Source organism: Protomyctophum parallelum, assembly GCF_964188405.1.
Source record: "Protomyctophum parallelum genome assembly, chromosome: 21".
NCBI lineage: Eukaryota > Metazoa > Chordata > Actinopteri > Myctophiformes > Myctophidae > Protomyctophum > Protomyctophum parallelum.
Window position 1 is genome coordinate 22590576 of NC_139713.1, and position 27556 is coordinate 22618131.

General features: G+C 42.6%; 2 protein-coding genes across 2 annotated transcripts; one reads left to right on the plus strand and one right to left on the minus strand.

Annotated features, from left to right (window-relative positions):
• Positions 1-377: 377 nt before the first annotated feature.
• On the minus strand, positions 378-1589 carry LOC310878881 (26S proteasome regulatory subunit 6B-like; the record flags this gene model as incomplete). The annotated part of the gene is made up of 1 exon (XM_083793297.1): positions 378-1589. The coding sequence occupies one exon, from the start codon at positions 1587-1589 to the stop codon at positions 378-380; it is 1212 nt and encodes a 403-aa protein (XP_083649423.1).
• Positions 1590-2231: 642 nt separating this feature from the next.
• On the plus strand, positions 2232-27060 carry nop14 (NOP14 nucleolar protein homolog (yeast)). The gene is made up of 19 exons (XM_083794417.1): positions 2232-2369; positions 2582-2791; positions 3463-3597; positions 5117-5258; positions 5644-5798; positions 6253-6396; positions 8862-8984; positions 9385-9516; positions 11389-11722; positions 12444-12574; positions 13991-14076; positions 14762-14897; positions 15530-15631; positions 16301-16454; positions 19515-19680; positions 22215-22362; positions 24275-24393; positions 25828-25983; positions 26292-27060. Exons 2-19 carry the CDS (start codon positions 2582-2584, stop codon positions 26392-26394), a joined length of 2676 nt encoding a protein of 891 aa, XP_083650543.1. The 5' UTR covers positions 2232-2369; the 3' UTR covers positions 26395-27060.
• Positions 27061-27556: the final 496 nt, after the last annotated feature.

The window sequence follows — 27556 nt, forward strand, 5'->3', positions numbered from 1 at the left end:
AGGTCTGGGGACACGTCTCCATAAAAAAAGATGTCTGTGTCCTTGGCCTCCTGTCACTCTACGTCTAAAAGGAAAATAGAGCCCCACCTAAAAAAAATCACACTCGTGTGAAGTGAGGGGCGCCTTTGTTTCATGATCATGTACTGTATGTTGAAGTCACCCATGTAGGTCCATTGACTTTGATCTACAGAAGGCTCTAAGAGATGGTACGTCAAAGTCCAACATCAATGCAAGTTATAGGGTCTGTCAGGGAATCCACCACAGATACTTTATAGATAGACAATCATATACTGTACAGTGTACATCAAAACAAACGGTGTCTGAATGCCTTGCCTTTGTCCCCAAAGAGGGAAATTGTTAGAGAATGTATTGTAGGTCTACTTGTAGAACTCGTGTTCCTGTTCATCCTTCTTGATAACCGCCTTGTAAGCTTTCTCAAAGTCTTTGGCCAGGATGATGTATCTGTTCTCACGCACTGCCAACATGCCGGCCTCCTGGCAGATGGAGTTGATGTCGGCCCCGGAGATCTTGTCTGGCCTGGCCACACTGTCCTCCAGGTCCACCTCTTCAGACAGGTTCATCTTGCTCGTCACGGTGGTGAAGATCAGGCGTTTCTGTCTGCGGTCTGGAAGGGGAAACTCAATCTTCCTGTCCAGACGTCCAGGACGCAGCAGCGCCGGATCCAGCGTGTCTGCCCTGTTGGTGGCCATGATCACCTTGACGTTGACGTTCTGGTCAAAGCCATCCATCTGATTGAGAAGCTCGAGCAGGATTCTCTGGACCTCCCTGTCGGCTCCGGTCTGTGCATCGAAACGCTTCGTGGCGATGGCGTCGATCTCGTCGATGAAGATGATGGCGGGGGCGTTCTCCTTTGCCAGCCTGAAGACGTCGCGCACCATGCGAGGTCCCTCGCCCAGGTACTTCTGGACGAACTCGGAGCCCACGACGCGAATGAAGGCAGCCGTGGTGTGGTGAGCCACGGCCTTGGCCAGCATGGTCTTGCCACAGCCCGGAGGCCCGTACATGAGGACGCCCCTGGGCGGGTCGATGCCGATCTGCTTGTAGAGCTCAAAGTGTGTGAGGGGCAGCTCCACGGCCTCCCTGACCTCCTGCTTCTGTATGTCCATCCCTCCGATGTCGGCGTACATGACGTCGGGCTTCTGGTCGGACGTCAGCATCATGATGCTGCTGTCGGCCTCCGGGGGCAGGACGTCCACCAGGGCGTTGCTGTGCTTGTGCAGGGCCACGGAGGCGTTGGGCTTCAACAGCTCCCGGTCGATGGTGCTCAGGATGCGCACGTAGTAGTTGGAGCCCGCCGTAGAGCTCACGATGGCCGTGTTCTGGTCTATGGCCTCCAGGAACTGGCCGATGACCAGCGGGATGCTCTGTATCCTCTTCACCTCCTCCTGGGCGTGGCGGTACTCCTTCTTCAGGTTCTTCTGTTCGTCCTTGATGTACTCCTCCTGCACCTTCAGGAACTCCAGCTCCTGCTGCAGCTTCTTGAATCTGCTGTAAACATCCTCTAGATCATCGGGATCCGGCGCTAGAATGGACAGATCCTTATGATATCTGATCACTGCGCTTGACATTTCTACAGCAACTAAAACCTACATGTCGGGTTCATGTGTGACCTGCGCCTTATATAAATGTAATTTGTGGTGTCATGTGACACACCAGCATTGCCCAAATATGGTGCCAACCCTGGCAAGGAATGTGATTTGTGCCGGAGATGTTTCTTCTTTATTTTCTGCCCTGTTGGCTCATTATTATCCCCATTGAAGTCAATGGCAAAGTAAATTACTATGACGTCATGTAGTTGATTTACTATGAAAACCTACAGTTCCCGTTCGTTGCGTCACCCTTGCCTCCATATGTTTCATATATATCACACCCCCATATATGGTCACAGCTCGTGACATCATGGAGACCCTTAGATCTCCATATATGGTTGTCAGTCCAACCACTGTGGTTGCCGCGACTCAGACTTGCAAATGAACCAAGTTGGTACAACATATGGATCTCCATATGTGGAGCTGACTATCATCACCTGGATCTCCATAATTATATGAAGATCACGGAACTGACCTGCATAAAATAGTACTACTGCTGGCTAGGGGAGTCATTCTTTTTAGCCACCATTAGAGGCGCTGCAAGATTTTCACTTCAAACTCTCACGACTCAAGTCGCTCTTTAATTTGAACTTTAACCCAGCCAGCAGCTCCATGTCCATGCACGCTGGATTCTTGAAACAGCGTGGAAAGGAGAATAAATGATGGATTTTAAAGGTTAATGTTGGGATATTGTTACTATTAGAACTTTTCTACAATAATCTGGATTGCAATTAGGAAACTTCTCAACAAAACCACAAGGTAGGCACCACAAGCACATTCTGTATTTGGGATTTGTTTTGCTGAGACAGTGCTAAGTTGTCAATGCTACATTTATTTACTAGTTTAACTGTAATCAGTCACGACAGTGATTATTAGTGGTCATTTGCAAATGTTAGCTAATGCTACAGAGACATACTGTAGTAGTAGATATTTGTGACTACTTTTCTGCTTTATTTCAATATTATTACTAGATGGGGAAGCCACAGAAAAAGCCACAGAAAAAGCCCCAGAAAAGCAACGCGAGTCTTGCTGACAAGGTTCGTAAGACCAAGACCTCCACTCAGATCAAGAACAACCCGTTTGAGGTGAAAATCAACAGGAAGAAATTTGACATCTTGGGCAGAAAAACAAAGCATGACGTCGGTTTGCCTGGTGTGTCTCGATCCAAAGCCATCAACAAGGTAAGAAAGTCACTTTAATGGGTGTAGCATTGGATTGATTGATAATTGTATTAATAGTTTGTAGAATGGGTACAGTTCAATGAAAGTACAGGTCAATACAAAATCTGCTAAAAGCATATAACCAGAAGCACAAAAGGGTCTTACATTAAGGGTCATCCATTTTCAATTAATCAGAACAGATGAATGCACTTGAAGTACTATTATACAGAACTTGAGTGGTTAACCAGATTAATTGATTCTGTTCATGTAATGTAGGTTAATAATTATTCGATTAACCTGTGTAAAACACATGCAATTGTTTGTCTATTTTATACTTTGTGTTGTGCGAAAAATAGCCAATGTACAAGTTCCACTGTGATGTAGCTATTTTCTCTTTTCAGTGTTTTTGCTAATAAATAATATTTTATATTTCAATCGCTAATAGGTTGATTAACTGTTAGTTCTCTTTCTTTGTGAGAGGATGAATGACTGTCCCAATGATTATACCAATCACTACCCATCTGACCCCATTCCATGTGTCTGGGGAAAGATTACAACTTGATCGCAATGAGGGTTCTGTCATTCACACTCAAATGTCGTTGCAACATGGGCTTAAGATTTAAAACGAGTAACATACATTTTTCCAGCTTTTTTTTGGTGAGAGATCACAGAATGTTTGTCATAATCCACAGAGAAAGGAGACGCTTCTGAAAGAATACAAATCCAAGAACAAGTCCAACAAATTCGTTGACAAAAGGTTTGGGGAGTATGATTCCAAGATGGAACCAGAGGAGAAGATCCTGCAGAGATTTGCCTTGGAGAGACAGGTGAGTCAAATCTACTGATGCTGAATCTGGATACAATATGTGGAATGTGTGCAATGTGCATTGGCCACTACGTTACACATACAGTAGGTAGGGTGTCTGGCTGGCACGGGGAGACATATGCTGCTCACTACCATGAAGACTAGGGGTTCGAATAAGTCTCGCATAGCCAGCCTTCATCTGCCTATGCCATGCATATCGCCCCAGGCAGATTAAAGGTCATTACACACTGGCGAATTAGCGACGTGATGCGAATAAGCGGGCAAATGCGAAATATTTGCCCGGCGAATTTAGTCGCGTCTGTACACATATAAATGTGACGCGTATTGTGCGACTATATTCGCCACCCCTCCACTCCTCTTCTCCTGCGTTATGTCAGAATTGGTATCCTTTCTTTCATACCCTGAAGAGAAGCGTTGGTCTTTAATAGAAGTTTTTTGTATCGTGATTCGTGACTACGAGCTGTGCAACCTCTCCTTCCTTTACAAGTTTGTCTCCCGTCCCGTGGTCAGCACCTCCTCACTATTGGTGTGCAGCGTGCGCTAATACCTCTTTTGTTTGTATTGGTATATCCTACTATCCTTTCCACCACTTCTTGTCTTCTTCACTACCGTGATGTGGTCCAGAGTCATTTGGGATCGAAAATAAAATTATAAATGGGGTGATGTCAGTCAATTTGGATTTGAATTAAACCCTACATACAGACCAAAGTTTGGCAGAGCCCGTTGCTCGCTGCTGTTAGCACACCCATGTGCCATGTCCACGCACGCACGTGCACACACACACACACACACACACACACTCAACAGAGTTGTAGGAGGGGATGTGTGCAACAGTGTGTGCTGCTGTGCTATCCCGACCTGCTTAGCCGGACCGGCTGCTGCTCTGTTGACAGCTACTGTACGGTACGCCGCTGTTTACACACAGCAACGCAGTTTGGGCTGCATTCTGATTGGTCAGAGGTGTTGCAGTTCGCCTGCGAATGTCTGCAAAGTTCGACACCAGAGCGAACAAATAAAGAGCGAAAACTGTCGCACATTCGCCACTGATGTGGAAGCTTGCATTGACTTCAATTGGTTTAAAAAAAAATGCCAATTATTCGCACGAATAAATGGCGTCGCTAATTCGCCAGTGTGTAATGACCTTAAGTCTGGCCCCTCTCAATTGTGGGAGGACTTCATGGCCACAGTGGTGACGAACCAACCAGATTCGCCTGACAACGGGACATTGCAGGGGGAAAAAAACTAATACTTAGTGGGACGAGACTAATAGCCAGTGCCACACAGTGATATTGGTATCTTTACGCAAGGCTAGGTTTGAATCATCAGTGTAGCCTCCAATGAACACAATTGGCCGTGTCCTTGGTTGAGAAATGGGAAGCCCACATTGTTTTCATGTCGTGTATCTTCCATCTTTCCCTGAGATTTTGAGTCTGTTGAATATATTTTAAGCCCTACCTGCCATTAACCACAGGAACCCTATTGGATTTTCTATGCTTAATTAATTGTCCAATGACTTTCAGCGCACTCATGAGAAGAAGGACATCTACAACCTGAATGAGGAGGAGGAGCTCACTCACTACGGCCAGTCGTTGGCAGAGATGGAGAAGTTCACTCATCTAGGAGACAGTGACGACGAACCAGAGGAGAGGGGCTCCTTGTCAGGTGAGTGAGATGAGCCTCTAGTCTTTCTGGGGTCCTGAATAAAGTAAATATAATACAGATGTACAACAGACCCGTCTGAAGTGATTGGTACTGTACAGTACAGTACTGTATTGTACACGCCCTCCTCCCTGGCCTGTGTGTGTCTGTGTTAGGCTGTGCAACAGTGACACTTGGTGGTGAACAAACGCTATAACGCTATTTTCGTGCCCGGATAGACACAGGGACACGCATAGCTGTCTATAAATAAATTGAACACGTAATGCTTAACTCTTGCATTCCTGATCTAATTATTGACAGGCAGTTACTATTTTGAGAATACCTTACTTTCATGACTGACTATGTTTTAATTTTTACAGTGACTAACCTGCCTCTTTGTGTCCACTAGCTGAGCTGACTGCGTCCCACTTCGGCGGTGGGGGTGGTCTTCTGAGGAAGAAGACCCCAGGAGAGCAGGAGGGGGGAGGAAGAGGAGGAAGTCTGAAGGCCAAATCCAGACAAGAACTAATTGAGGAACTCATCCAGAAGTCTAAACAGGAGAAGGTTAGATGACATGCTCACATCACCTCACTAATAATGCATAGGGTTGATTAATAATATTACATCATTTACTTTGTCGATTAATATTGTTTCCCCTGCATATATATGTACAAAATCTGATTTTCCGGTAACATTAATCCCTATTTATATTTTGTTGACTAACTGTTGTACTCGATCTCTCTGCTTTGTGAGAGGATGAATGACTGTCCCAATGATTATACCAATCACTACCCATCTGACCCCATTCCATGTGTCTGGGGAAAGATTACAACGTGGATCTCAATGAGGGTTCTGTCAGTCACACTCAAATGTTGCTCAAATGTACCAACATGCACGGGGGTGGGGGATGGAATGCTCCCAAACAAATGGTGTTTTCTTGAGCTAAATGAGAAGTTGTTTGAGTTGATAACTTTATATGAACGACTGTGTTAACCGTTCATCGTCTTCCTTCCCTCAGCGGGAGCGTCAGGCTCACAAGGAGGAGACTCACGAGCTGACGGAGAAGTTGGACCAGGAGTGGCAGAGCATCCGCTCTCTGTTGGCACACAAGAACCCCTGCAGAGGAGGAGGCCCCTCTGACCGGCAGGACGACAAACCCAAGGTACTATGACCAGGTCTAGTTCAGGGTCTGAATACTAGGGCTCCCCCCTGAAAAACCCCTCAGTTGGCCCGAGATTCTTTGATTCAAGCACTTGATTTGTTGTGGGGTTTTTTTCTCTTTATTTTCTTCCTGAGTTAGTTTCATACGACTCTGCTGCACTTGACTATGTAACATGTTCTAAATTCAGCATTGCAAAATGCAAATGTACTTTTTGTACATGTACTATTTTGTCTGAATTTTTTTAATCAGTGATGATTTAAGGTTGACTAACTTTTGCGGATAGGATACGACAGGAAGCACGCACATCTCCATCTCTGACTAACTGTTGCATCCTTAGATCTCTGCTTTGTGAGAGGAAGAATGACTGTCCCAATGATTATACCAATCACTACCCATCTGACCCCATTCCATGTGTCTGGGGAAAGATTACAACGTGGATCTCAATGAGGGTTCTGTCATTCACAGTTAGTTTCATATGACTTTGCTGCACTTTATAATGTAACCTGGTCTATAAGGTCTCCTTCACACCAGAATGTTCTACTGCGATTAAAACAAATCCTACTGCGTATTGTCCGAAACGGCGCGTCGTGTGAAGGCTCATTTCGAATTCTGGTGCGGAAAATCGAGGGACATAAATGGGTCACGGAATGGGTGTTTGGGAACCAGTGGCCTAATGTATATTAAACTCGGGGATGGGTCCTTAAAAAATATATTCTTTGAGGATCACTGCTGTACCTACTGTAACCTCTATATAATAATGTATTGTATTGTGTAGCGGCTGGCAGGCTTCACATTGTTGTGGTCTTGTGTCGAGGGCCTGTCACAATTATTGCATAATCGCCTAATTGTAATTATTTGAGACTAGTCCTTACCCGTTCTGAATATATGAACAGCAAATGATGTTCAGTGTGGGTAATGTGTTGTAATAGATCACATTACTGATAGGGGGGAACGGGGAATTGTTTACAGATGGTCTTGGGAAGTTAGGTTGGGCACAAAAGTAGGCTAATTAGTAGGCTACTGTAGTTTCTTTTGCAAGAAAATGCTGCAGTACAATCATAAGTATACCATTGATAGCTTGGTATTGTGGCTGCTTTGGAGAGGTTATCCTTTAAGATGAATAATCAGTTGGATAAATATGATTTGAAGTGGAACGTGTTCCTCAGTCATGTTGCAGGTCCTTTGGTGTGATCCATGGTCAGGCAATGCCCTTTTGCTTGTTTATTGTATTAATATACATAGTCCTTACCCGTTGTATGGACTATTGCCCCCCATAAATATATTTAATTGCTCTTCATTTTAACTTGTATAATATATTTGTGTCTTTTGTGTGAATAGAAACAGCACTATAACATGAAAATATTTGTATAAATGCATGGTAGGGAAATGTTTTCATGGCAAGGACTGTAAAATGTACACTTATTAGCCCACAGACCCCCATTTGAAAAGTATGAAAGACCCCAGTTTGACATGCAGCACAGAAAGTATGGGCTGTCGCACAGGTATTCCCAAATGTACAGTGTGGGTAATGTGATGTAATATATCATATTATTGATATATGTATTTTGAGGAAGAATTGCTTTAATATAGACTTGTTCACTGGAAATGGAAAAACAGTACATCATAGTCATACATAGAACTGAAAGTCTCAAACAGTCATTGTCATGTTAGTAGTGTAGTAATTGCATTTATGGGGAGATGAGTTGTTCAGTACCCCCCTGGTGGCCGCGGGGGGTACTGCGCCCTGGGTTGGATTATAATTTCATATAAATGGGTGATGTAAAAACAATATCTGTACAGTAAATACGACAGTTGCGTCGGTAAAAAGTAGCCTAGCTGGATTGTGGGAGCGTGCAGATTTATTTTGGCATGGAGAGATGTGTGCTAATAGTGTGGCTCGGTCGGAGATAGACCACGGACAAATAAACAGGTTTTTATTCACTAATAAATTCATTATTAATCTTATTGGAAAAATGGCTTCGTTAAGACCTCCATATTATTATGGTCAATGCCTGTGTGAAAAGTGGGAGCGATTGGTGCAGGCAATGAGGAGATAAGTGTTTGTTTCTGACAGACAGACAGACAGACAGACAGACAGACATTCGCTCGTTTATAGTATGATAATTGCAATTACGTTTGCATAATCGTTTCCATGTTGAAAAACGTGCATACATTTTCAAACATTTTTTGAAATTGGCAGAAATAGCAGATCAACTATTTATTTTTAGTAAATCCTTTGGAAAGTAAGAAATTGCAAAAAAAATAAATAGAAATGTGTCAGTGATTTCTTTGCACATTTAATGTATTTGTCATATCTGCCTTGTGCAGTCTGTGATTACGAAGCCTAAAAGGCAAGCGGAAATACAAATGTATTGGTAGCACTAGCATTACTATGTTACAACGCAAAAGACACAATTCTTTGGTGACATGACAGCCCTACTTGTGTCCTCTCCCTGTCCCTCCAGCTGGATGAGTATGACATGCGGGTGAGGGAGCTGGCCTTTGAGATGAAGGCCCAGCCTTCAGAGAAGCTGAAAACCCCGGAGGAAGTGGCCATGGAGACCAAGGAGAGACTGCAGAGACTCGAGGTCTGTCAACACACAACTGGCACGTTGTCTATAGAGAGTTACTAAAGTTATAAATCAGGTCATAAGAATGTTAAAAGTCTGCATCTGCACCCAGAATCACAGTTACTGTACAACAGGGGTATTGTTGTTGCCAACAGTCGATTTGACCATGCAAATAATCGGTAATTGGATATCGGCCAACATTTCAATATTGTGCAACCCATGTACTGTATATTCTGACTGTCCCAATGATTATACCAATCACTACCCATCTGACCCCATTCCGTGGGGAAAGATTATGTCTTGGATCTCAATGAGGGTTCTATTGTCATTCACACTATTTAAGTATGAATATATTTTTTTGTGTCGCAGCTAAAAGTGTTTGTGTACAAATCGGTTTCTACTTGGTCATTCTTCTTAGGCGGACCGTCAGAGGAGGATGCTGGGAGATGTAGTCCAGGACAGCACGCAGACTCGCACCCACATGTCTGCTGATGACCTCAATGATGGCTTCATCCTGGACAAGGACGACAGGAAGACTCTGGCCTATCAGGTAAGTGTTTTGTTGTTAAAAGCCTTAATATGTAACATTTATGAGCCAGCCCAGGATTTGAGGGTCTAGGGGCTAGGGCACGGGAGATAATATTAAGATAAGATTGGATTAAAACATTTGTAGACTCAGCCTCAGCTCTTAATGGGTTTTAAAATCTGATGAAATGGAAAGGTTGACTAACTGTTGCACTCCTAGATCTCTGCTTTGTGAGAGGAAGAATGACTGTCCCAATGATTATACCAATCACTACCCATCTGACCCCATTCCATGTGTCTGGGGAAAGATTACAACGTGGATCTCAATGAGGGTTCTGTCATCCACACTCAAATGGGGTTGCTCAAATGTATCATGTGGGTCAATGAACTTATGAAAACACATAAGCTAAATGAGCTGCGATGCACGCTTGTAGTTGTAGATCTGCTATTTTTTAACACAAATCTTGAAAGTGTGAGAACTGCGGATTTTAGAAGACATTTGTAGAATTGGCCCCTGGCCCCCAGACGCAAATATACGAGTTAAAAACATTTGCTGTGAAAGAATTTATATTCAAAGATTTGCGACACTTTTTCAAGACATTTCAAAAATAGCTGATCAACAACCTTGTATGTAGATCTGCTATTTTTCAACAGCTGAAGTTTAAAATAATGGTTAAAGTGGTTAAACACACTATAGATGCGTTTATTATTATTGATTCTGAATTGAATTTTAATTCACACATTAATCATGTTACCAAGATTGCCTTTTTTCACCTTAGAAATATTGCACGAATCAGAGCCTATCTGTCCTTGGACGATGCAAAAACGCTAATCCATGCCTTTGTTTTTTCTCGGCTTGACTATTGCAATGCACTTTTTTCAGGACTCCCTAAGAAAACGACTGACAGATTACAACTTGTCCAAAATGCAGCAGCTAGAGTCTTAACTAGAACTAAGATGAGAGAACATATTACTCCAGTTTTGGCATCACTGCACTGGCTTCCGGTTGTTTTTAGGATTGACTTTAAAATTCTGTTACTTGTCTATAAAGCTCTCAATGGTCTCGCACCTCCGTACCTCCGTGACTGCCTACCTAGATATGTCCCTAGCCGCCCCCTCAGGTCCTCCAATGCTGGCCTACTTGAAGTGCCTAAAAAGAAGTGCACAAAAAAGTATGGTGAGGCAGCTTTTTGCTTCTATGGCCCAACAGCCTGGAATAAACTTCCATTCGAGCTCAGACACGCACCCTCTGTAGACATTTTTAAATCTCAACTCAAGACTCACCTCTTCACCCTTGCTTTTAGTTGAGTTTTATTTTATTTTTAATTTATTTTCTTTTATGTGTTTTTATTTATTTTATGTTCTTATATTCAGTTTTGTTCTCTGCTATTGTTTTATCATTTTAACTACTTGTGTTTTATTGTATTTTATTTTTGTGTCCTGCCCTGTGAAGCACTTTGAGCTGCATTTATGTATGAAAAGTGCTATACAAATAAAGTTTATTATTATTATTAATGGGTTAAAATCAATTTTGCATTGCAGCTTTAACCCATTAATTCCTGGAACGCATCTATAGTGTGTTTAACCACTTTAACCATTATTTTAAACTTCAGCTGTTGAAAAATAGCAGATCTACATACAAGGTTGTTGATCAGCTATTTTTGAAATGTCTTGAAAAAGTGTCGCAAATCTTTGAATATAAATTCTTTCACAGCAAATGTTTTTAACTCGTATATTTGCGTCTGGGGGTCACTGCAACAATCATTTTGGGGGTCCTCTGACATAGAAACATCAGGATGTAGAAGACATTTTGTAGACTCAACCTCTAAATGGGTTAATGTTAATGGGTTAAAATTTGTCTTGAGTTGCAGCTTTAATCTCTTTATTTCCTTACAAGGACGGAAAGTGGAACATAGAGGAAGAGTCGGGGGACGTGGGAGACGACGAGGAGGAGGAAGAAAATGATGATGGTGAAGACGGAGAATGTGAGGAGGGAGGATCAGAAGAAGAAGATGAAGGAGATGAAGAAGAGGTAGAAGATGATGATGAGGAGGAGGAGGAGTTGGAGGAAGACAGTCACTCAGACCTGGACTCGGAGAAGGAGAGTGGAGGAGAAGAGGAGGAGGAGGAGGAGCCACAGAGTGATGTCACGGCCCAGAGGAGTCTGACTGAAGAAGAGAAGAAGAGCCGACAGGAGGCGGCCATGGCAGAACTACCGTACACCTTCACAGGTACATCATGATCAAACCACCATACACATTATGACATCATGATCAATTATGACATCACATTATGACATCATGATCAAACCACCGTACACATTATGACATCATGATCAATTATGACATCACATTATGACATCATGATCAAACCACCGTACACCTTCACAGGTACATTACATGTTTACATGTCTTTCAGAATAACGTTAAATCTGCCTTTTGTGTGAATAGAAGAAGGGTCAGGTCTTTCTAGGTTCACACATAGTGCTATCTATTGGTTGCTATAACACATTCAAACCGTCATTACGGAGCCGGGCCAATGGTCCATTTTTGTTGTACTTTTTTGCAACTTTTTCTTCAGCTTTAATAATTATTTTTACTGTACAGTACATCATATACATTGTGGGTTTTCAGCAAGCCCACGCAGCTTCTGCAGGAACTGCTTTTCTAGTTATATTTTATACCTTTTTGAAATATTTAACTTACATTTTATAATGGAAGCCAAAGGGCTGAAACCTTACCCACAGTTGGAGTCATAGATGACTGTGTGACGTCACATGAAGTCTGAGATCATCCACCCCATGTGGATACCGAGATGCTTTTTGCAAACATAAATTGCACTTTGAGTTTGCACAAACATAAAATGAGTCCATCTTTTGTAAAAAAAAGGATTCCCTCCTTTGTCTTGACGAGAATTATGCTGCACCCTTCTTCCACTCTCGTCGTCCTCTAGCTCCAGAGAAGTTCAGTGAGTTGAAGGCTTTGCTCCATGGACACTCCCCTGACAACCAGGTCATCATACTGGCCAGGACGCAGAAGTGTAACCACCCCAGTCTGGCTGTGGGCAACAAGCTCAAGCTGCAGGTATACGCACAGCGGTGTCACTAGACGTCTGCACACATCCCTCCCCCGCACGCGAGCACCGTTGAAAACGGAAACGACAGCGGTGGCACAGTCTGTAGTGCTGTCGCCTCACAGCTAGAAGGGCCTGGGTTCGATTCCCGCTGTGGGCATCCTCCGCATCATCGGCGCCCATACCCGAGTTGGCGAAAGTGCCGTTCTGTGTGGAGTTTGCATGTTCTCCCCGTGTCCCCTAGGGTAGGTACCCTCACAAAAACATGCAGTAATCCTGGGCTCTAAACTACCTCCCCCTGGCCAGCCGGGGCGCCTGATGAAGGGGAGAGGAACTGGTTGGAATAACGTGTTCCTTCCACGCGTCAGATGAAAAGTAGCTTGGACTCCTCATGCATAGAAGGAAGCATGGTCAGTCCACTGCCCCCCCCCCAGGTTGGCAGAGGAAGTGTCGCGCCCATGATTACATTAAATAATTGACACTGGGTGAAAAAATGGGTTACAAAATCGTGGGATAAAAAGAAAATGGCATTTGGCTTTTCTTTTAAATACAATTTATTAGGTTCAAGTCACAATACAGCATATATCAGAATCACTCCTGCTCAGACATAACCTAATTTTTGTTACATTTAACAAACAAAACCATACAGAAAAGAAGCACACAAACTAAAACTAAAACAAACATCACATCAAAGGTACAGGACTCAAAACACCTCTTCACATTGACAACAGAGTATTGGACCTGGAGTGGTTGGCAGACCTTTACAAAGCCTTGGTAATTGTTGTGTATGACATTATGAAAGCTTTTCTAAGGGTTTTGGTTTTATAAACAGCGAGGCACTGTACAGTAGTTGTGAACGTACCTGTCGCATCTCAGCGCAGTTGGGTTAGCCCACTACACACTCGCCTATTCTGACTACCTCCACGTTATTGGCCTACTCTACACTCACCAGAGCTGTACATAAACTGCATATTCCACAATAACACTACAAATATACAACATGCCTGACACAAAACAAGCAATAGACATTGGGCGATAAGTAAGTAGCCTTGCCGAGCCATGGCAGGAGCCTATCTCCTGTATCTGTAGCGTGAGGCAGCTTGATGTACAAGTACACCCTACATGTCCAACCCTTGATGCTGAGTGTCAAACAGGGAGGCACTGGGTCCCATTTTTACAGTCTTTGGTATGACCCGGCCGGGGATCGAACCCCCAACCTCCCAGTCTCAGGGCGAACACTCTAACCACAAGGCCACTGAGCTGGTTACACATTGGGGGATAGAAAACTGTAAAAGAGGATGATAATGCATTAATCTTTTCGTATTTATTCGTTTTATTGTAATGATGGGGGAAGTGGATGTAAGCAGTCGTTGTGGAAACGACATGTCTGAACGCTGTTGCATGATTTCCATCTGTGTCCCCATCAGAAACTGGTTGGTTTCTTGTTGGAGTATGTGGGAGAGCTGGCCACCAGGAATCCACCCGAGCTCGCCACCATCGACAAGATCATACCGTGAGTTTCTTTCACTTCAGCCGGCCGATGCCAGATTTTCAGGTGCAATCAATTCTAACCAATGTACGCCTGTAGAATCGGCTGTTTTTGAAAAGGCTTCAAAATGTCCACCCATAATGAGTCTTGACAAGCACAAAATATAGGCACACTGGGTTAAAGGTGGTTAAAGATCTTGACATGTTGGCAGTGTATTTGCCGATGTCAGAAAGAAACTGGAATATTGGCCACAATATGTGTATATCTGTATGTAAAATACTGTATATACTCTCATTCTTTCAACAGTGTTGATGTGTCAGTCTTGCTGGCGCTACTCTCATTCTTTCAACAGTGTTGATGTGTCAGTCTTGCTGGCTCTACTCTCATTCTTTCAACAGTGTTGATGTGTCAGTCTTGCTGGCTCTACTCTCATTCTTTCAACAGTGTTGATGTGTCAGTCTTGCTGGCTCTACTCTCATTCTTTCAACAGTGTTGATGTGTCAGTCTTGCTGGCTCTACTCTCATTCTTTCAACAGTGTTGATGTGTCAGTCTTGCTGGCTCTACTCTCATTCTTTCAACAGTGTTGATGTGTCAGTCTTGCTGGCTCTACTCTCATTCTTTCAACAGTGTATTTATCAAAGTGTGACTCGTCTCTCTTTCCGTGGCCCGTCACGTTAATCTCTGGCTCCTCCCCTCCTCTCACTCCAGTCAGCTGTATGCTCTGAGCCAGATGTTTCCAGATGCTTCCTGCCAGGTCATGCAGGCCATCCTAGCAGGAGGGGCTCGGACAATGGAGGAGGAGCTGACGGTCAAGGGTCACGCTGCCTTCCCATCCCTAGACATGGTAGGAATTCCTTTTCGTGCACTTTGATGAAGTTAATCACACCATTTGTGTTATTCTTTTATGTTGTTGGCTGTGTGAAGTGCTTTTGTCAATCCATTTCTTTAAAAGTGCTATACAAATGAGGTTCATTATTATGAATCCAGAGACTCGTATTGAATGACACTCTTTTATAGATCTGTTTGCTAATATTAATTACACATAGCCTAATTATATCCGTTTGTGAGAATGCATTGGTTAATGTGAGAAGCATTGGTTTGGTTAATTATGTGGGTTTCACCGGCCAGGATGTAAGCTATTAAAAAATAAAATGCTCTTCAGTAGGGCTGTCACGATTCCACATTTTAAGTTGACGATTTATTGCCACACAAATAATTGCGATTGATGATTTAATTGTGTTATTGGAAATGGCTGATCTACACGCTTGTAGATCAGCTATTGAAGTTGCTTTGTTTTTAATGTATGAAAATGTTTCAACATGGAAACGATTATGACAAAACAATTGCGATTATCTCGAATAGTTGTGATTAGAAGATTACATGATTATTGTGACAGGCCTACACTTTAGTTTAAAATCTCGCTATAGTGTCCCACAGTTTTCCCACAAATTGTGTGTGTGTTTGTGTAATTATTAGGTGATCTACGTGAAGGTGACGGCCCTGTTGTTCCCCACCTCAGACTTCAGACACCCGGCCACCACTCCTGCACTGCTGTACACCACTCAGGCTCTCAACAAGGTACGGTCGGACAAATTTGAGCTATTTGTAGTACTTTACTTGTGTATTTCCGACTTCCAGTACTTTCATTTCTACATCACTACATCTCAGAGGCAAATATTGTACTTTTGCTCCACTACATTTATTTGAAAAATTTAGTTACTAGTTACAATGCGCCGCAATGTGACGCATTGTGAGCTTGTAGATCTGCTATTTTCAGTACTTTTGCTTTTGGTACTTTAAGTACATTTTGATGGCACTACGTTTGTACTTTTGCTCAAGTACATTTTTAATTCCGGACCTTTACTTGTAACGGAGTGTTTCTATTTTGCAGTATTGATGCTTTTACTTAACATTTGAGTTATTTTTCCACCACTGGTCATGACCGTGACATTTCACGATTAATTGTCTCACAAATAATTGGATGGTGTGGGAGTCTGCAGTCTCCCTGAGATAACCTTCTCGCGGTCAACGTGCCGTGTTTGTCTCTTTATCTTGAATCAATTAGCGTTTTGTTTTCTAGAACCTATTTAGCCGTAATCATTCAGTCATGTATAGGAAGTCACGTATTAATACAGAGACAATCCATCAGATTTGAGTTTACCCAGTTTTTTTTTATCGTGAGGAATGAACATTTATCTTTTTTTTCAAAATGCCCTTTTAATCTGTGTTCATGCATGGTGCCCCTAGTGTCCAGTGAGGTCACTGCAGGATGTGACTTCAGGCCTGGCACTGTGCTGTTTGGCGGTGGAATACGTGTCCCTCTCCAAGCGCTTCCTGCCCGAGCTCATCAACTTCCTGTGTGGAACGCTGGACCTGGCAGTGCCGGACAGGACCTCTATAGGTAGCTTACACACTAGAGAAGACCTCTATAGGTAGCTTACACACTAGAGATGACCTCTATAGGTAGTTTACACACTAGAGATGACCTCTATAGGTAGCTTACACAATAGAGATGACCTCTAAAGGTAGCTTACACACTAGAGATGACCTCTATAGGTAGTTTACACACTAGAGAAGACCTCTAAAGGTAGTTTACACACTAGAGATGACCTCTATAGGTAGCTTACACACTAGAGATGACCTCTAAAGGTAGCTTACACACTAGAGATGACCTCTATATGTAGCTTACACACTAGAGATGACCTCTATAGGTAGCTTACACACTAGAGATGACCTCTATAGGTAGTTTACACACTAGAGATGACCTCTATAGGTAGCTTACACACTAGAGATGACCTCTATAGGTAGCTTACACACTAGAGATGACCTCTAAAGGTAGCTTACACTAGAGATGACCTCTATAGGTAGCTTACACACTAGAGATGACCTCTAAAGGTAGCTTACACACTAGAGATGACCTCTATAGGTAGCTTACACACTAGAGATGACCTCTATAGGTAGCTTACACACTAGAGATGACCTCTATAGGTAGTTTACACACTAGAGATGACCTCTATAGGTAGCTTACACACTAGAGATGACCTCTAAAGGTAGCTTACACTAGAGATGACCTCTATAGGTAGCTTACACAATAGAGATGACCTCTATAGGTAGCTTACACACTAGAGATGACCTCTAAAGGTAGCTTACACTAGAGATGACCTCTATAGGTAGCTTACACAATAGAGATGACCTCTATAGGTAGCTTACACACTAGAGATGACCTCTATAGGTAGCTTACACACTAGAGATGACCTCTATAGGTAGCTTACACAATAGAGATGACCTCTAAAGGTAGCTTACACACTAGAGATGACCTCTATAGGTAGCTTACACAATAGAGATGACCTCTAAAGGTAGCTTACACACTAGAGATGACCTCTATAGGTAGCTTACACACTAGAGATGACCTCTATAGGTAGCTTACACACTAGAGATGACCTCTATAGGTAGCTTACACAATAGAGATGACCTCTAAAGGTAGCTTACACACTAGAGATGACCTCTATAGGTAGCTTACACACTAGAGAAGACCTCTATAGGTAGTTTACACAATAGAGATGACCTCTAAAGGTAGCTTACACACTAGAGATGACCTCTATAGGTAGCTTACACAATAGAGATGACCTCTAAAGGTAGCTTACACACTAGAGATGACCTCTATAGGTAGCTTACACACTAGAGATGACCTCTATAGGTAGCTTACACACTAGAGATGACCTCTATAGGTAGCTTACACAATAGAGATGACCTCTATAGGTAGTTTACACACTAGAGATGACCTCTAAAGGTAGCTTACACTAGAGATGACCTCTATAGGTAGCTTACACACTAGAGATGACCTCTATAGGTAGTTTACACACTAGAGATGACCTCTATAGGTAGCTTACACACTAGAGATGACCTCTAAAGGTAGCTTACACACTAGAGATGACCTCTAAAGGTAGCTTACACACTAGAGATGACCTCTATAGGTAGCTTACACACTAGAGATGACCTCTATAGGTAGTTTACACACTAGAGATGACCTCTATAGGTAGCTTACACAATAGAGATGACCTCTATAGGTAGTTTACACACTAGAGATGACCTCTAAAGGTAGCTTACACTAGAGATGACCTCTATAGGTAGCTTACACACTAGAGATGACCTCTATAGGTAGCTTACACACTAGAGATGACCTCTATAGGTAGCTTACACAATAGAGATGACCTCTATAGGTAGCTTACACAATAGAGATGACCTCTATAGGTAGTTTACACACTAGAGATGACCTCTAAAGGTAGCTTACACACTAGAGATGACAGGACCTCTATAGGTAGCTTACACACTAGAGATGACAGGACCTCTATAGGTAGCTTACACACTAGAGATGACCTCTATAGGTAGCTTACACACTAGAGATGACCTCTAAAGGTAGCTTACACACTAGAGATGACCTCTATAGGTAGCTTACACACTAGAGATGACCTCTATAGGTAGTTTACACACTAGAGATGACCTCTATAGGTAGCTTACACACTAGAGATGACCTCTATAGGTAGCTTACACACTAGAGATGACCTCTATAGGTAGCTTACACAATAGAGATGACCTCTATAGGTAGCTTACACAATAGAGATGACCTCTATAGGTAGCTTACACAATAGAGATGACCTCTATAGGTAGTTTACACACTAGAGATGACCTCTAAAGGTAGCTTACACACTAGAGATGACAGGACCTCTATAGGTAGCTTACACACTAGAGATGACAGGACCTCTATAGGTAGCTTACACACTAGAGATGACCTCTATAGGTAGCTTACACACTAGAGATGACCTCTAAAGGTAGCTTACACACTAGAGATGACCTCTATAGGTAGCTTACACACTAGAGATGACCTCTATAGGTAGTTTACACACTAGAGATGACCTCTATAGGTAGCTTACACACTAGAGATGACCTCTATAGGTAGCTTACACACTAGAGATGACCTCTATAGGTAGCTTACACTAGAGATGACCTCTATAGGTAGCTTACACACTAGAGATGACCTCTATAGGTAGCTTACACACTAGAGATGACCTCTAAAGGTAGCTTACACACTAGAGATGACCTCTATAGGTAGCTTACACACTAGAGATGACCTCTATAGGTAGTTTACACACTAGAGATGACCTCTATAGGTAGCTTACACACTAGAGATGACCTCTATAGGTAGCTTACACACTAGAGATGACCTCTATAGGTAGTTTACACACTAGAGATGACCTCTAAAGGTAGCTTACACACTAGAGATGACAGGACCTCTATAGGTAGCTTACACACTAGAGATGACAGGACCTCTATAGGTAGCTTACACACTAGAGATGACAGGACCTCTATAGGTAGCTTACACACTAGAGATGACAGGACCTCTATAGGTAGCTTACACACTAGAGATGACCGGCTGAAATGCAAGGTGTTGGTGGTGTTTCAGGTTCTTCGGTGGTGCCACCGTTCAGGCCGTCCCGCTCAGGGAGGTCCAGTGAGCTGCTGGTGTTGTCAGACCCGCTGTCCTGTCACAGCTGGACCAAGAGCCCGATGTCGCTGTCGGCTGTGCAACATCTGGACTTCCAGAACGACTCACACAGAGACCATCACAGGTAACATTTTTGTTGTTTTGGGTGCTGAGGGCGTGTTCTCTTCTCCGGGGCATCAGTGCCTATACCCTGGGTGGGGTTGGCGAAAGGGCCTTTTTGCGTGGAGTAGATTTTGTGTGTAATCTCCGTGTTCCCCTCCCCAGGGTAGACCCTCACAAAAAAACATGCAGTAATCCTGGTCTCTAAACTGCCTCCCCCTGGCCCCCTGTCATGCATTGAAGGAAGCATGAGGGTCAGTCTGTTGCTCTCCCCAGGTTGACAGAGGGAGTGTAGTGCCCAGGATTACATAGACAATTGACACTCGGTGAAAAGAAATGGGTTGCAAAAATTGCGGGATAAAAAATTGCCAGGTCATGCAGGCCATCCTAGCAGGAGGGGCTCGGACAATGGAGGAGGAGCTGACGGTTAAGGGTCATGCTGCCTTCCCATCCCTAGACATGGTAGGAATTCCTTTTTGTGCACTTTGATGAAGTTAATCACACCATTTGTGTTGTTTTTATATGTTGTTGGCTGTGTGAAGTGCTTTTGTCGATCAATTTTTTTTAAAGTGCTATACAAATGAGGTTCATTATTATGAATCCAGAGACTCGTATTGAATGACACTAACTCTTTTATAGATCTGTTTGCTAATATTAATTACACATAGCCTAATTATATCCGTTTGTGAGAATGCATTGGTTTGGTTAATTAAAAATCTAATATCACCAATACATTCATTAAAGTGGGCGGGGAAAGGACAGGGTGCAGTGTGCTACTTCAATGATTGCCACCTCTGTAAATGGATTGAAGACATACTGTAGCTATGCCTTTACTACTGTAAATGGATTGAAGACATATTGTAGCTATGCCTTTACTACTGTCATTCCTTGTACAAGCCAAGTACATTATGTACAAACTAAATGTGTGTGCTGTTGTGACGGAGCAGCCAGCATGCTTTCACACGACAGCTGGCGTGTGGGCACGGTTCTAGCATCACATACACACATGACACAACTCGGGTTATGAACAGGCCTCAGCCCAAATATCACAAAACAAGTCGACTGTGAAGCTGCTGGAAAGGTTTACAGTAAGACAGTCAAAATTCACCATGAATATGAATTGAAAGTAAGGCAAAGGTATAATAAATCGTTGGGTTGTATACAGATTCAACTTTATTGTCACATTACAAGTTTACTCATGTAAAAAGCAAAAGAGGGTGAAATTATTTGTTGTACAAGCTCCCACAATTTGCCTTGTCTCCCTTTCTTGAAATTGCAAACACGTCAAACGTCAGATACTGGTATCTTAACCCATTCTGACCTGAGATCAGATTCATACGAGGTTTCCACTGGACACACGCTGGTCTGACGAACCCATTCTGACCTGAGATCAGATTCTAGAAATGTCCGTCGCTCTTCGATTTTTCAAAAATAGCAGACCTACAAGCTCGTATCGCGCCACTCGGTGGCGCGATATGAGCTTGTAGATCTGCTATTTTTAAATAGCTAAAGCATAACATGATGCTGACACCAAAATGGGTGCCCGGTCAGAATGGGTTAATATGAGCAATGTAAACGTAAGGTACATGGTTAAAAATTAGTCGCTTGTGCATTGTGTGTATACAGTACACAAACATGTATACTGTATATCGTCTGTCGGGTGGAAACCTCATATGTCCAAAACTATTGCTTTTCAGGATTCACATTCAAAAGTAGCAGATCTAGTAGTGTTTTGAGCTTGTGAATCTGTTACTTTTGATAGATTTGTGTGACGCTGTAGTTTGATTAAGTAGTCAGTATGGCAAGAATAATTTACAAAAATAGTAAATATATGGAATTGAGAGGTTTCTGTCGACGATATACACAAAAGAAAAGATCAATTCCAAGGAGGCAACAAATCCTTCCTTTGCGCTCTTGGTATTGAGAAACTGCCACAGTCTGTTTATCTATTCAAGGAAGGGACTTTATTCACCAACTTGCAACAGTGAGTGTTATTACTTGCTCTAGTACTGTGGTCGGCTGAGTATGTATGTAATGGTATGCCGTATGTAGGCCTGTCCTCGGTGGTCCCTAATTGACTGTTGATGGTGACTAATTATTGGTTGTTGATGGTGACGTAGCTAGGGTACGTTTCGTCTTTACTTTTTATATTTTGTATCCTGTGCGTAGGCCATTTACGGCCTACTTGTGTGCATGGCGCAAGTTGGCAGCTCGGATTTCTAGTTAACTCTGTTGTTAATGTTCATGTTCAATAGTGCCCCCACAGGCGCTCCCATCCTTTCCATGGATACCAACTACATCCTGTCTTAACTAGTTGGACGTTTTCTGTCGCCGTACCGACAGAATCATTCAAATGTCTTGATTAGTCACAACTCAAATTGCACAGCCATCACAACTGAAATGACATCATGCTCAACGCACAGGATACAAACATACTTTTTTTTGGTCTCAACATTTCAGGATAACCAAGAGGAACATTGTTGTTTTTTTAATTTAATTTGGGAAATGTCCGATGCTTGAGACGGTAATTAAATCTAAAACGTTATTGCCTCTCTGCAGATTGACTTGTCTCTCCACCTGCCTGGACCTAGTGAAGCGCTCCTGCCTGCTCTACAAAGACCTGCTTTCATTTACACACATCTTCCAGACCATCGGAACTCTACTTTCAAAACATCTTCCTGTCAAAACATACCCGACAGTTTTACAGGTCAGTGCAATAGTCTCAGGAGGAATGACGAGACGGGGCATTCTTAAAAGCTGAAACGACTGTCACCTAATATGGTACTATTTCTGTCTACTCGTTCCGTGTCTCAGAGGAGGGCTGTGTACAGGGGTTATCAATGTGTCCGTACACGGACAAATATGTCCATGTTGGAGTTTTCCAAAATTATTTATGTTCTTATTTTGATCATGAGACCCAATTACTAAATGTCAGTCTCCAGGTTTTCTTCAGAATATGTATGATAGTGATTTGACACTAGGGGCCTGTTTCATCCATGCGCACTGCCGTTCACTTCCTTGTTTACGGCAAGGAAGCTCTGAGAAGGAAGTGAAGTGGTCACGTGACTGGGCTGCGCCATGACACTTTCATGTACACTTTCATGGGAGCCAAACTCACACAGGAAGTGCAATGAATACATGGCAGTGAATGGAGCCGGCTGGACCAGCTCATAACAAACATTATTCATGAACAATTGAGACCTTTTGTAAAGTAATCACTTCTGGAAAATAACAGAAGACATATCACAGGTTGTTTTCTAATCACTTACTTTTCGATGTGCACAGAGTGCACAGTATATAATTTTATCTGAGGATCTAAACAGCAGCAGGTATCGTTTCTGGCTCCGAAGTATCGCGATATTTGGCTGCCAGACAGTAAACGGTGGGAAGTCTCGCGATACTTGGTGCGTTCAGAAATGTACTTTGTACTTTATGGTATCTCTATTTGTATAGAGATACCATACCTCTATAAAAATTACAGTGTACACATCGAATAACAACACAGCAGACAATAATGTGTTACATGTCTTCTGTTATTTTCCAGAAGTGATTAATTTACAAAAGGTCTCAATTGTTCATAAATAATGTTTGTTCATGAGCTGGTCAGTGAGCTCTCATTGACTCAAATGCATTCTGCCAAACTTCCGGGTAGTTTGGCTCCCATGAAAGTGTCCATGAAAGTGTCATGGCGCAGCCCAGTCACGTGACCACTTCACTTCCTTCTCAGAGCTTCCTTGGTTTACGGCTCCAAAAGAATGGCTCTTAACTCCTAATCTAGGGAACTCTCCATGGTTTTGACCAAAAGGACAATGTTCTGTCTTCATTTCTGACTTCAGGAAGCATCTCGTTTGGAATATTAACGCTTCTAGAGAGACTTTAGCGTGACCAGCGTGAGGTAAGAACGGATGATTATGCCATTTAGAGTAAGCCGTATCTGCTGGCACTTGTCTCTAGCGCCTTCATTTTGAAGAATTCCCCAGTAAAAATAGTGTTCGAGGTGCGCTTTCTCTGGTTGCTGCCCTTGGTTAAGCTATAAAGCTATAAATTCAACTTAACTCATAAACCACAAAAGCACTCAAAAATAAATTATGCCATACTGACCCAGATATTTTTTTCTCTTCCCCCAAAAAAAAAAAAAAATCTGCTCTGAGGACGGCTGCTGCCGACGTGCGTTTAAAGCGTTCTCAATCAAAATTATAATATAATTTGCATCTGAGCCAGTCTTGCATCTTTTATATTAGCCATTGTTATTTGTAATACAATAATACACATCTGCCTAGTGCCTACGGATGATGTCCCTGGTAGGCAGATGTCTGAACTGTCCACAGTCCTCTGAGACCGAGTAGACAGAAATGGTACCATCTTGTCATGAGCAGCAACATTAGTGAGGACAAATTCTATGAAGATATGGTTGATATTGGGTGACGTGGTCCTTATGGCTAATTGCAACCACTGCGTGTGAGTGTGCGTTGTTATATTATCACACTACCATACAGATTGGTTCAAATCTATTTTGGAATACATTAATTTAATTCCATTGTACAATGGCGTTGCCATGCAACGCTTTGTGAGCTTGTAGATCGGTTATTCTTGTTGACGATGCTGTTCTTGTGTCCCAGGAGCTTACCCAGGAGATCTTAGAAAGCATCAGTGGAGCTCCCAGCATTCTCAGACCTCTGGTGTTTGAGAAGAAGAAACCCATTCCACTGAAGATGTTCACGCCAAAGCTTGTGGAAATGTAAGCAGACCAGAGTCCTACTTCTGAAGCTCATTGAACTGAACTAGGCCTGTGGTTTCCATCCTTTTCCTGGATCAGGGCCCACTTGAATATCTCCCTAAGGCAGGGATATTCAATTGGCGGCCCGCGGGCCACATGCGGCCCGCGGAGCGCCCCCTTGTGGCCCCTGGAAGAATTTTGAAAAAAAGAAAAAAAAGTTTTTTTTTTTTTGTTTTTGTTTTGAGAATAATAAGAGGGATAATAAAAGTTACAGGTATGGTGTGTGCGATATTAAATGTTTGATTACCATAATGACGGTAATCATTACAGGACCACTTTTCAACCTAACTTCATATAATAGGTCCTCACTAATAATCATGATAAAATGACAAGTTTTTTTCTACTCGGTCTGTGTCACATAGGAGGGCTGTGGGCAGTTCAGAAACCCACCCAACAGTGACATCAATGGAGAATCCAAGCTAATAGAAACTGCAGGCTTTCTAGTCCTGAAAAGTTGCAATGCGAAAATGGAAGCCATCATTCTCACAATAATAAACCCTGTTAGGGTCCATTTGGTTCCATTTGTACACAGTTACAGTTACAGACCCATAAGGGTCCATTTGGTTCCAAACCATCATTTCCCTGGGGACCCCCTGGAACTGCCTCCAGGACCCTGGGGGTCCCCGGACCCCGAACCCCACTTTGGGAATCACTGCTCTATGTAATCTGATCTTTATAGTCTGATAAACTATTCTCACGTAAATAAATCTTGTTTAAAAAACAATCTGCCTAACGATGATGTCACTGGTGGTCGTGGACGGGTTTCTGAACTGCCCACAGCAGAGTGAGTGAGTGAGTGAGTGTGTGTGTGTTTGTGTGTGTGTGTGTGTGTGTGTGTGTGTGTGTGTGTGTGTGTGTGTGTGTGTGTGTGTGTGTGTGTGTGTGTGTGTGTGTGTGTGTGTGTGTGTGTGTGTGTGTGTGTGTGTGTGTGTGTGTGTGTGTGTGTGTGTGTGTGTGTGTGTGTGTGTGTGTGTGTGTGTGTGTGTGTGTGTCCGTCCGTCCAGTCGTTAATGTCAAAGCAATGCTGTTTATGCACTGTCAAATAGGTCTAGGCCTACATCTATTCTAAGGTGGCATATACCTGTATAGACATATTATCCTGCTCATTACTGTGCGGAAATATACATAAATCTTCGTGTTTGAGCACAAAAAGCATTTTGAGAACCCACAAATTTCCGCGCTTCGCGCGCACACTGTGCGGCCCCCCACACACAATAATTCTACAGTTGTGGCCCCCGGCCTAATCTAATTGAATACCCCTGCCCTAAGGGTTCCACGTTAGCCTGGAAACCAGAGATACTCTGGCCATGCTAGGCTAGGGCTGAGTTTATTTTAATGATAATCATTTTCCAGGGGTGGCCATTTAAAAACTCTTCTGCATGTTTTCATCAACAGTTTGGATTACGGGAGGAAGAAAGGCAGCAACCGAGAGGAGAGGGAGCGAGAAAAGCTGAAGCACAAGTACAAGAAAGAGTTCAAGGGAGCTCTGAGAGAGGTCCGGAAGGACTCGCGCTTCCTCGCCCGAGAGAAACTCAGCGAGATCATGACCAGGTGTGAATTAAATTCAATACTGCAATCTGGAAGGAGAGACAAAGATCTTAACACCACTTTCAGCCTGGCGTCCCTATTTTGGGCATGTCATTATTAGTGAAGGCTTTAAAAAGAAAATCAAAAATGGTGACAAGCTCACAACATGGCGTGAAGTGTGTAGAATTTTTTTCTTTGTTTCTGCCCACAAAGCAAAGCGTTTGGTTCTTTGTACAATGTATAAACCATTTCTACACAAACGCGTCTGTGTGTCGCAAGATGTTCTTTTTTTTTACCTATTTAAAATCTTTTTGTTTGGTTTTGTGTCTCAGGGATGCGGAGAGGAAGAGGAAGGTGAAGGAGCTGTTTGGCAGTCTGGCCACTCAGGAGGGAGAGTGGAAAGCTCTGAAGAGGAGGAAGAGAAACGGTCCGTAAAGCTGCTTTACGGACCGTCAGGTTGACGTCCATCAGACTGTGCAGACGTTTTGTTTGCAGATGCAACCGGAGCTGTTGGGTCCTGTTAACCTTTTGTATAGACAGAAGACAAAATACAACTTTCCTGCCTATAACATTCAACGTATCTATGCAGGATTAGTTTTTGTTTTTCTTCTTCCAGTGTGGACATGTTTTTGTGTCTGCAAATAGGAACATGTTAAATTATATTCAACCTGCTTTCAATTGGATGCTTTCTGTCGGCGTTTTGCTTACATGAAAGCCCTTTGCTTACACAGCCGACCAATCTACAAAATGGGGATTAGAGAACAAAAAGTGTTCAACTATAGATAGGTACAGGAGACAAACATTGTATAGCCTAGGTTTGAATTACATTGAAGTACACAAGTTATAGAATTATCTCTGTGATCATGTCAATAAGAAATATAAATTGTATTAACCAAACAATATCAACACCCAAAATCCAAATCTGATACTCTCGGATGGGGATGAACTTTTTTAAACTGTTGGGCCATAGGTGATTAATTGCCTCACGGGTTGGATTTCCGATGCCAATTTATACAGTACATGCAACTTGACATTGTTTTTTTTTTCTTGTCTATATTTTATTCAACATTTAACAAGTCAAAGTAAACTCATGTCACAGCAGTTCTGCATTTAATTTGAATGGTTTGGTTACATCTTCTCTTTTTAAAATTCCATTACATCATCTGTTCTCTCAGCAAACTGATAACATACAAAAAACAAACATGAATACACTAATAACTTCCAGTATATTCAACCTCGAAAACGGACAGTATCCACACAAAAATAGAGTATGTAATTATTTCCATTTCAAGAGATTAGTTTACGCTGTTCGTTTATATAGACACTTAGGTGCTGTTTAGAGGGAATATTGTGGTATACAGTATTTATATATTAATATTTACGTCAAAGCCACAGGGTTGACAGAACACTCACATGCTCACAAATGGAGCGCACGCACATACCCGCACAAACCTGCCTCTCTCCAGGGGTCAATTGGAGGCAGTCTGCGTCAAAGGAGTCTGAAACCTAAAGCTGATTGTAGTTGTCCATTTCAGGTTAAAACATGTCTGACTGCGTAAGGCTGACCTAGTGACTTTATAGTACACCATAATGACCT